At 44.3% G+C, this 11,597-nt stretch overlaps 1 protein-coding gene across 1 annotated transcript in view; it reads right to left on the reverse strand.

Annotated features, from left to right (window-relative positions):
- ACADL (acyl-CoA dehydrogenase long chain) overlaps positions 1 to 8,335 on the reverse strand; it is a 46,312-nt gene extending 37,977 nt beyond the window's left edge. The window contains exons 1-2 of the mRNA XM_055121842.1: positions 8,209 to 8,335; positions 555 to 710 (exon numbers count right to left, since the gene is read on the reverse strand). Of these exons, the coding sequence (XP_054977817.1) occupies positions 555 to 710; positions 8,209 to 8,285 (233 nt within the window). The 5' untranslated portion in view covers positions 8,286 to 8,335. The remainder of the gene's footprint in view (positions 1 to 554; positions 711 to 8,208) is intronic.
- Between the last annotated feature and the right edge of the window lie 3,262 nt (positions 8,336 to 11,597).

Here is an 11,597-nt window from a genome sequence, read left to right on the forward strand (position 1 = left end):
GGATCCCTGAGCACAGAGCCAGGAGGAAGTCCTAAGCAGGGCCCAATGTGGCTCAAAAACAAAAATAATTAAGCTAAGGATAGGCAGCAAATTTTTGAACCGGCAAAATGCTGCTTTAGAAGTGACGGGTTTATGGCAACTGAATTAAAAACGGATAATTACTTTATAACCAAATGACTTCATAAAACATGTTTGAGGTAACTACAGCCTGCTGAGATTTGCCTTTTGTGCTACTTTTTAAGTGTCTATTCATTTATGAAGCATAAAAGAAAAAGTGACTAATTTTCACTGTCATTAACCAGTGTTTTCAAAAGTCCTACTCTGATATTTAATTGAAAATTAGAATTAAAAAAATTCAAATGGTATGTTATAAAATTCATTTTAATATTTTAAACTTTCAGAAGAATCCTTTAATCTTACATTTTACTGAAGAGCCGTGAAAATATTAATGAAGCATTGGGCATTTTTTTCTATGGAGTAAGACACAGCATTCTAAGAAACAACCCTACTGCTTTTCTAGTGTACAGTATTTCAAAGGAAAAGTTGTCACTTACTCTGCATGATTCGGAACCACTTCTTCTTGAAAAAACTTTCTTACACTTTCCCGGAAAATGTCATGCTCCGAAGAGAAGATTCTTCTAATTCCAATATCTGTTAAATGTTTAGCTGAAGGAGTTTCAAGACGTTCTTCCCCTCCGGAATGAGAGCATCTTTTAAAAAATACATGTATATACATATATTAGTAAAATTAAGCAAATTATTATTCTTCATATGCAAATGTCTCTGGAAGTAAAAGACTCTACTGAACAATATGAAATATCCCTGATTCTTATTTATTGCTACATACCTGGAGACTTCTCCCAGATCCTCATTAGAGGCAGCTTGAACGAATGAAATTTGGGTTGGTGAAACAGCTCAAAGGGCTGAAGCACAGGCACTGCATGGAGGAGCCCTGGCTTGACCCCTAGTATCAAATGGTCCCCTAAGCGTTTCTGGGAGTAGCCTCAAAAACTGCCAGATGTGGTACAAAGGCAAAAAAAAAAATCTTAAAATACTGAAATTTAAAAATTGTTTTAAAATTTGAGAATTACCACTTTTTGTGGTTGTCTGGGGCCACACCTAGTGGTGTTTAGAAGTCACTTCTGGTGGGGCTGGAGCAACAGCACAGCGGGTAGGGCATTTGCCTTCCACGTGGTCGACCCGGGTTCGATTCCCAGCATCCCATATGGTCCCCTGAGCACCGCCAGGAGTAATTTCTGAGTACAGAGCCAGGAGTGACCCCTGTGCATCGCTGGGTGCAACCCAAAAAGCAAAAAAAAAAAAAAAAATAGAAGTCACTTCTGGTGACTTCTAAACCATAGTGGTGTCAGGGACTGAACTCAAGTCAGCTATGTGCAAGGCAAGAGCCTTACCCACCGTAATATTCTAAGTATTACCACTTAGGCAGGTGGGTAGGGGGTGGGGGGTGTTTTGTTTTGTTTTTCCCAAACCCAGAGATGCTCAGAAGTTACTCTTGGCTGTGCACTCAGGACTCACTCCTGGTGATTCTCTAGAGACCATACGAGATGCTAGGGATAGAATGCGGGTCAGCCACTTACAAGTTAAGCCTCCTACCTACGTTGCTATTTCTCCTTCTCTCCTGTCCTGTGCTACTTTAAATAAGATTGTCTTTTCTTTTCTTTTTTTTGGTTTTGGGGCCACATTCAATGGTCAGTGGTGCTTAGGGCTTACCCCTGGCTCTAGGCTCAGAAGACTATAATGGGGTGCCAAGGACTGGCAAAGCACAAGGCACATAGCCTAACCCCTGAACTATCTTTCTGGCTCCATGACAGCATCTATCTTACCTGGATAAAATTATGAAGTAATTTATCCCAGGCAATTAACTCTGTTTTCCAAGCCAGAGAACATGATGCCTAAAACTGATATGTTTCATTTGAGTTAAATAGTGTCATCACATTTTATAGATTAAATTGCATCAAATTCAAATGACACAACAATAACACCATTATCTTTCCATGTCATATGCAATGTACAAGATAATGCAAGTCCTGCAAATAATATTTTCTCTGGAACCAATATAACTTCAAAAAAGCAAGTAAAATATAAACTGCATTACTGTTCTTATCACTATAATTTGAGGATAATTTCAAAATGTTCACTAATCACTGAGAGAATTGATGCAGAATCATTCAAAATCCTTCCTTCTTCCCTTCATTCTAGGCTTAAATATGAGATTTGAAGTTCCTTTAGTTCAAGAGCTTCAGATTCCCCTTCCCCCCACCCTGGGGTAGTCCTAAAAAGTGTCTAAAAATCAGTACACTACTGTCTACATTTCTGAGCTCCTATCATCTAACTTTTTAATCAAAAAACTAAATATTACCAAAGGGTTTTTCTGTTTTGCTTGAAATTCAGTTCTGGGTTTCATCAAACCCTGCTTCCCTCCCCTTTCCCCACCTTGTTCTTTCGGGTTTGTTTTGTTGAAGCAAGATAGTTCTCACCAAAACTTACTGAGCACGATGTGAGAGGAGAGAGAGAGAGGAAGTATGTGCTCAAGAGGCTGGGGTAGCTCAGAGGCTTCAGGGACAAAGCAAAGACACAGAGACAAGTGAGAGGGATAACTGCTCAGGGGTCAACACTGGCTTGCAGAGCAAGACACTTAAAACTTGCTTTTGTCTTTACCAAGAAAAGACCCAATCTTCTTTTTTTTTTTTTGCTTTTTGTGTCACACCCAGCGATGCTCAGGGGTTACTCCTGGCTTTGCACTCAGGAATTACTCCTGGCGGTGCGTGGGGGACCATATGGGATGCCGGGGATTGAACCCGGGTCGGCCGTGTGCAAGGCAAACGCCCTACCCACTGTGCTATCGCTCCGGCCCCAAGACCCAATCTTCTTTACTGGCAAAAAAGGTGGTTTCAGTCACTCCCCTCAAATAGATTCTTTGGTTTTGGTTTCTCTACCTTTACTTGGGACTGGAGCAATAGCACAGCAGTAGGGAGTTTGCCTTGCACGCAACCAGACTGGGTTCAATTCCTCTTCCCCCTCTTCCCCTCTCAGAGTGCCCGGCAAGCTACCTAGAGTGTCTTTTTTTTTTTTTTAAATGAATCACCATGTGAAAAATTACAATGCTTTCAGACTTAAGTCTCAGTTATACAATGCTGTGTTTTGCCCACACGGCAGAGCCTGGCAAGCTCTGGTGTATTCAATATGCCAAAAACAGTAACAACAAGTCTCACAATAGAGACGTTACTGGTGGCCGCTCGAGCAAATTGATGAGTAACCGGATGACAGTGACAGTGACAAATCTTTGCTTGATTCTATGTCACTGTCACCCAGTTGCTCATTGATTTGTTCAAGTGGGCACCAGTAACATCTCTCATTGTGAGACTTACTGTTACTGTTTTTGGCATATCCAATATGCCATGGGTAGCTTGCCAGGCTCTGCTCTGCAGGCGCGATACTCTCGGTAGCTTGCCGGGCTCTCCGAGAGGAGCAGAGGAATCGAACACAGGTAGGCCCTGTGAAAGGCGAACGCCCTACCGCTGTGCTATCACTCCAGGCAATTCCATCTACTGAATTGCATTTCTCTAAAATTAACATACTGAAGGTCAAACTGGCGTTGAGAAAATATTTACAGTGAAATGAGATGGATGGTGGAGTCCCAACCATAAAGGATTGGTGGCCTTAGGAGACGAGATCCTCTCTTTCCCTCTGTGAATGCAACTAGAAAAAATGATGAAGGGTCAAAGGTAGGTAGAAAAATCAAAGAGACAGTTATCTAGAAGCCAGAAAGAGTTCCTATCAGGGGCTCAGACCTTGATCTTGAATTAGTCAACCTCTAGAATTATGAGAGATAGATTTTTATTGTTTCAAACAATATTTAATTGGGTATTTACAAATAACTAATTGGATATTTAAGCAGACACCCAAGCTGTGGTATTTCTTTTGGCAGCCTGAGGAAACACTTAATACAATTAACATGCATTCTGTCATATAATTAATAATATGATACTTGGCTTGATCTCTCTTTTGTCTTCATAAACATTTTCCTGGTTGTTCCTCTGTCACCCAAATCATTGTTAAACACTGCTTAATTGCTTAATGTTCATTTGTCCGACAAGTACTAAACAAGGACCTTCAAGTACAGGTACAAACCAAATACAGTGAGATGCAACCATGAATAAATCTGTTTCATGCCTGTATTTTGGTAGGGAAAACTGAATAGTAATATATGATCAATATAGTGAGGGAATACTGAATAAGACAAAAACAGCAAAAATGAAAATTACAGAGTATGTTAAAATTAGTGCTAAGTACTATGAAAAAGTCAAGTTGTATACGACTCACACGGTGACTCAGACGAGGCTGGAGGGGGTTGCAGTATGGAATTGTGAAATCATGAGCAGTTTTGTAATGCTCTGCCTCAAGGTGATTCAATAAAATAAAAGACCAACATTTTAAAAAATGGTTTAAATATACAATTAGTTATTGTTTAAATATTTTAATATTTAATTATTTAATATTTAATTATTAATAAAACAATTAAATATTGTTTAAATAAACCCAATTAAATATTGTTTAAAACACTAAGACAAGATATGAGTGAATGCTTAAAGATGACAGAGTTAGTTAAGCAGCCTTCTAGAGTTAAAAGAATTAACAGGAGAACTAGAGCAAAGGGTATTTGGTGAAATGGGGTCTGAGATCTGTTCTAAATAGAGCAGGGACGGGTTGCACACAAGGTACAGCATGTAAGGTTCTTGCTTTGCACACAGATGACCCTGGTTTGATTCTTGGCACTGCATATAGTCCTCCGAGACCAGTCAGGAATGAACGCTAAGCATAGAATCAGAAGTAAACCCTGCACATTTGGGGGCTTGCTGGGTGTGGCCCCAAAACAAAATAAAGGAGAGCAAGAAGGAAGGCCTGATGTGGGGGACATGCAGGGCTCTTGCAGACACTGTGATATTACGTGAAATACAATAATTTTCCCATGATAGAAATGATGAGTTTAGATTTCTTGTTAGTAGAAATAAGACTATATTTATTGTCTACCTTTGTCCATATAACCCATCTATAACTGGGATTCTTCTCTTTCTTTCTTTCTCTCTTTCTTTCTCTCTTTCTCTCTCTTCCTCTTTCTTCTCTCTCTCTCCCCCCCTCTCTCTCTTCTGGCAATACTCAGGGGTTATTCCTGACTCTGCACACAGGAATCACTATTCGCAGTGCTCAGGTTATCATATGGGATGCTGGGATTCAAACCTGGGTCCGCCATGTGCAAGGAAATGCCTTACCTGCTGAACTCCAGTCCTAAACCAGGATTTTTCTTTAGGAGAACAAATGGATATGTTGAGACTAGAAAACTAGGGCTGAAAAAATGGGCAATTTAATGAAACTGGTAAATTAAAGTAGAACTTACACTGTTCTAACTGAATTTAAAAAATTATAATCCGGGGCTGGAGCGATAGCACAGCGGGTAGGGCGTTTGCCTTGCACACGGCCGACTCGGGTTCGATTTCCAGCATCCCATATGGTCCCCCAGCACTGCCAGGAGTAATTCCTGAGTGCAGAGCCAGGAGTAACCCCTGTGCGCTGCTGGGTGTGACCCAAAAAGCAAAAAAAAAAATTATAATCCAAGAGCTGTAGAGATGGTTCCACTGGCTGAAACATGTTTTGCAGGTGGGAGGCTGAGGTTCAATCCCTGGCACCACATGGTCCTTCAAACACCACCAGAAGCAAGTACAGAACTGGGAACAACCCTTGAGCATTGCTTTTGTGCCTCATCCCCAAAACACAATTTATAATCTGCATTGTAGCACTGTCATCTCATTGTTCATCGATTTGCTTTAGCGGGCACCAGTAACATCTCCATTGTGAGACTTGTTGCTATTGTTTTTGGCATATCGAATACGCCACGGGTAGCTTGCCAGGCTCAGCTGTACAAGCAGGATACTCTCGGTAGCCTTGCCTGGCTCTCCGAGAGGGACGGAGGAATCAAACCCAGTCAGCTGTGTGCAAGGCAAACACCCTACCCGCTGTGCTATTGCTCCAGCCCATAATATACATTGCGTTAAAAAAATTCTTTGGAAAACTTCTAAGTAAAATAAAGATTTGCAGGTTAGTAAAAGGAGTTCAAGAAAGAATTTGCATGAGAAGAAAATCATAACACTTGGTATTAAGTTGCTGAAACATCAATTTTTAATTTTAAATACCAAGGACTGTGCTAAAAAATTACCCCTTTACTCCCTAGGAAGACTAGGAAATCTGTACTTGAACTATGTATACTGACCACCTACGGCAACAAAGTACTACTATTCTAACAAGACAATCTCTAACTATGACAATTTTTTGTTTTGTTTTGTTTTGTTTTTGGATCATACCCAGTGATGCTCAGGGTATAATATTGACTTTTAACTCAGAAATTACTCCAAGTGGTGCGCAGGGGGTCATACAAAATGCAGGGTATTGAACCAGGGTCAGCTGCATGCAAGGTAAGTGCCCTACTCGCTAATCTCTCTAGCCCCCAAAATATCATTTTTTAAAAAATCTCAATGTTTTTCAAGGCCTCATTTATAAAAGGGTGCCAGTCTTCACCAACACCTTCAGTAACACTTGGGAGCTACATAACATATACACAACCTTGAGCTTCAAACAAGACCTGCTGACTCTGAATCTGTATTTTAACAAATCCCCAAAGTGATTCATATGTTCATTAACACTTTAAAAGTCTGTTAATGAAAATAGTAAATTCTTCGTTAACAAAACTATAGTCCCTAAATATTCAGAGTTCTTTTTCCAACATTCTTGAGACTTTCTTCCTATACTTTAACTGAAATAACATCTAGATTTAAAGCAGCTGCAGAAATGAAAATTGGGTTCTTTTCTGATAGGTGAGATCTTAAGGCTTTGCAAAGATGTCAGTGTTCGTTCTTTTATAGATTTTTTTCCATAAAATTCTATTTGAACATGTAATGGGTTTGTTATTGTTATATTAACTTACTGATAATGACATAAGATTGTATTAGGTTCAGTATATATATATATTCTTATATACAAATATGGGAATATTTGTAAAAATCTTACACCAAAGATCACACAGCATTTGATATTTCACTCATAATATTACTTTTAAATGATTCAAAGAGTTGTAAAATTTGCTTTGTAGATATCTACTGGGAAGGATAATGACCACCTCTACGAAAAGCGGGTTAACAGAGATACTCTAATATTGTGTAAGTGAAAAGAAGCACTGATACCGAGAGAGAAAGTTTTTTGATCACTGCCCTAGAGAGTTCTATAAAAAAAAAACCAAAAACGAGTTTAGCCCAGTTTGTGAAGTTATCTCCTAGATAAGCGCTTCCCCGTCTCTACAGGAAGTGAAAGCATGCTGTCTTCCAGCCCCCACATACTTTAGAGAACAATACTAGACTCCAACAGCCACCAGATGACTACAGTAAAGCCACCTGGCTTGCTTCGCCAATGAATGGGTTTTCTGTGTTGGACGGTCGCTGAAGCTTTGGATCTTAAAAACACCACCCTGTTAGGTCACCGGTCCGCGTTAAACCTCTGCGGATTCTCTGGCACCGAATCGATCAGATCTGCTAATAAATCCCAAACCCATGTCCACTCCTGTCTTCCCAGGCCATCTCCCTCCACTTTCCTCTGCACGCAGGGCCTGACACTTGGCAGCCCTGAACTTGGCCTAAACTTGACCCTCCGAGGCGCGGGGTCCCGAGTCTGCCCGCGAGGCCGCCTTCCGCCGCCGCGCTTCGCAGAACTGGGGCAAAGGTCGCGCGTCCCCAACTCGCTCCCGGAGCCCTGGAGGTGACCCCTGGCGCCGGGGTGGTGGTGCGGGGGGCGGGGGGGTCCACCGCGGGCCGCTGCAGAACTCGACTGACAACGGTTCGCATCCGAGAGCGAACTTTGGGGGACCACCCCGCCCCCTCCATCCCTCCCATTCCCCCTCCTCCCCTCCGCAGCGGCCAGCGCTATCTCTCCCGGCCGTTGCGGTGGGGGGTGGGGAGGCGGGGGGACGCGCCGGGCAGACACCCCTCCCGGGGCCGGGCCGAAGCTTCCAGCCTGGTCCTGCAGCCGAGAGGCTCTGCCACCGCCCCCGCCCCCCACCCGCCACCCTCCCACTTGCATCCCCCGCAGAGAGGACGGGCGCGGACACCCGCCGGCCCCGCAGCCTCCGGGACGGGGGGCGCTCACCTCGCGGCCAGCGGCGGGCGCGGAGCGCAGCGGGCACCCCAGAGGCGCAGGGAGCGGCGGAGCAGGCGGGCGGCCATGGCGGGAGCGCGGGGCAGCGGGCGCGGCTGTCCGAGCGGGGCGCGGGGCGGGCGGGGCGCGGGGCGGGCGGGCGGCGGGACGGCCCCCTGCGCTCGCTCCACGCCCGGCCCGGCCCTGCCCGGCCCTGCCCGGCCCTGCCCAGCCGCCGCCGCGGGCTCGGGTGCCCGGACGGCGTCGAGGGTCCGCCCCGAGACTAACGCTGGCTCTTCTCGGCCGCGTGCCTGCAGCCCCGGGTCGGAACTCTGTAAGCGGGCTCTGCCTACACCGCTTGCGGGTGGGTGAGTTGGTTTCGTTTCAACAGGGCGATCTTGCAAAAATCGACGCAAACTCGGACTCGCGCAAACGTCTGCATTAGAAATGAGTGGACTCCACGTGGACAGCTTTGCAAACAATCCACCACCCCCACCTCCCCCAGGAAGTGTTTCGTTACTAAAATCTGTAGGCAACGATTCGTGGCCACCTCCTGGAAAAAACAGTTAAGTATACAAATGAAGAAGTTCAAAAAACAATAAATATTTGCTCCAAATTCGTGTCATTTTCTTTTTTACTCAAGTCTTCAAGGACTTTTTAAATCAACATGTCAAACATGTCAATCTGATGACGTCTGAACTAGAGTCATGAACTTTCTTTTCCTCCCTCCCTCCCTCCCTTCCTCCTTCCTTCCTTCCTTCCTTCCTTCCCTCCCTCCCTCCCTCCCTCCTTCCTTCCCTCCTTCCCTCCCTCCCTTCCTCCCTCCCTCCCTCCCTCCCTCCCTCCCTCCCTCCCTTCCTTCCTTCCTTCCTTCCTTCCTTCCTTCCTTCCTTCCTTCCTTCCTTCCTTCCTTCCTTCCTTCCTTCCTTCCTTCCTTCCTTCCTTCCTTCCCTCCCATTTCTAAAGGCTCTTTGAACTCAAAAGAGTCTGAAGATAGAATTTCTAAGAAAGTTAAAAAAAAAAACACCTCACAACACAAACAGTGCCCAAGGAGCATTTACCTTGCTTGTAGCTAACCAGGTTGGATTCCCTGGCACCCCATGGTCAGTCCCCCAGCCTGGCCAGGACTGATCCCAGAGCCCAAAATAAAGTCCTGAGCTCTGCTGGTGTTAACTATTCGAAGTCTACTCCAAGACATTTGCTAGGGTCATGAAGCCAAACTCCTGTTTTTTTCAAGTTGGTGATTTTCAAGCTGATCAAAAAAACAGTTGGCATGGGGCAGTAAGGGTCTCATCTCTCCATGGTCTTGCTAAGACTGAAAAATCAGAATAATAATGTAACACGAGTTGGAAAGACAGCACAGGAGTTGTTCCTTGCTTTGCGTGCTGCTGACCAGTGTTCATACCGGTATTGTGCAGACACCTCCGGAATTGGCTTGTGATTGCTTGAGGCTCGTGCCAAACCACATTGGTGAATGAGTTTGAGAGTTTCCAAAGACAGGCATCTGTGGCTTTCCTACTCTCAGCATTCCTCACGCAGTCATGGAGATGCTGAACCAGTCGATCGTATTCCTCATTGATGTTGTCAACAATGGCCTCTTCCTACGTTGCCACAATAGTGCCAAAGAGCTCCCAGTAAGTGGTCATTCTGGGAGTTCTCTTCTTCTTCTTCTTTTTTTTTTTTTTTGCTTTTTGGGTCGCACCTGGAAATACACAGGTGTTACTCCTCGCTCTGCACTCAAGAATTACTGCTGGCAGTGCTTTGGGGACCATATGGGATGCTCAGAATCGAACCTGAGTCGGCCGCGTGCAAGGCAAATGCCCTACCCGCTGTGCTATTACTCCAGCCCCGGGAGTTCTCTTCTTAAACTTTTCAGTCCTTTTTCCCTGATATGTGAAGTAGAATTTTGCACGAAGGAGACAGTGGTCCGATCCCATTTGGAATTTGGGGAAAACAGTGACATCGGTTAGGCAAAACCATCTATTGAATATGATGTGGTCAATTTTGTTGTAAAATTGTCTACTGGGAGACTCCCTTGTTCAACGTTTAGATTCAGCCTTCTGGAACTGTGAGTTACCATGGATGGTCTTGGTCGACATGATGAACTCAGACAGTCTCTCACCCTCTTCGTTATATTCTAGGCCATGGGTCCTGATGTGGAGTTCTTTGGTGACCTTCTTGGTCCTATTTTGACATTAAAATCACCAACAATGACCTTGTAGAAGGTGTGGTATTCTTTATAGAACTTCTCCAGCTCCATGTAGAACTTCTCAATTTCTTCTTCATTATAGTTGGATGTTGGCACGTGGACGACAAAGATAGAAACTGCCGGTAGCGAGCCACATCTATTCCAGCATAATCGTCTGATTTGGGTTGTTAGGCATTTGAATGAATCAATGCTCATGGTCAAGTTCATGTTGACAAGGACACTGACAGCACCGATGCTTCTATTTTTGCATATTCCAAGGAACAGTTCTTCTCCAGTGTCGAAAATGGGCATGATGTGATCGATGCCTTCTCGTTTCAGTCAGAACAATGATGTCGTACTTGATCTTCTACGCTTGCACCATCAGATCCTCGATAGATGCTTTCGAGGCCAGCATACATGCATTGAAAGTACAGACAGTCATTTTAGTCCTTTGTTTTGGCAGTCTTGTTCGTCCCTGAGATTTTATCAGCCTCTCCTTGCTCATCCTTCTTATGTCATACAGGTAATGAAAAAAATTGGGATGGTGTGTATTTGGGTCACACCCAGAGGTCCTTAGGGGCATGTTAAGGAAGCACTTTACCTCTTGTTACTATGTCTCCACACCCTCCCCATTTTTTTTATAGTTAATTCACTTTCTCCTTGAAAAAACTTCATATAATGGTCATTGTTGGAACTGGATTCTCTACCCAGAGACTTTGGTGTGTGTTTTCACTAGTGTTTCATGTTGAGAGACTGGTGATCTGGGCCTCTTTCTAGAGGAGGGTGCATAAGGCTGATGGGATGCTCGGAAATGGCATTGAAAGCAGCCTTTGCAAAGTTGGAAGGTGGCAGTGCAACCTCTAACCTGGGCACAAATAGTTGCCTTTTTGGGTTCTTCTTAGTAGCTTTCCTGGACCTAAGGAAGATGGGGAGCAGGGATGAGACACAGCAGCACATAACCTCACTAGCCTATCTTGTCACAAGTGAAGATGTGGGGCTTCTTATCCTGATCCCCAGAAACGTCCTCTAGAGGGAAAATTGGACCAAGATCATGACTCTAAGCATGGCGGTGGCTACCAGCTCAGAGCATTTTATAGTTTGTTGTATTTTGTTTATTTGTTTCTTGGTGAGAGAAACCTCCCTAGCAGTGCTTAAGAGCCCTAGGAACCACTTCCTGTGGTATTCAGCTAACCAGGAGGATGTGGTACTGCTT

Source organism: Sorex araneus, chromosome X, assembly GCF_027595985.1.
Source record: "Sorex araneus isolate mSorAra2 chromosome X, mSorAra2.pri, whole genome shotgun sequence".
NCBI lineage: Eukaryota > Metazoa > Chordata > Mammalia > Eulipotyphla > Soricidae > Sorex > Sorex araneus.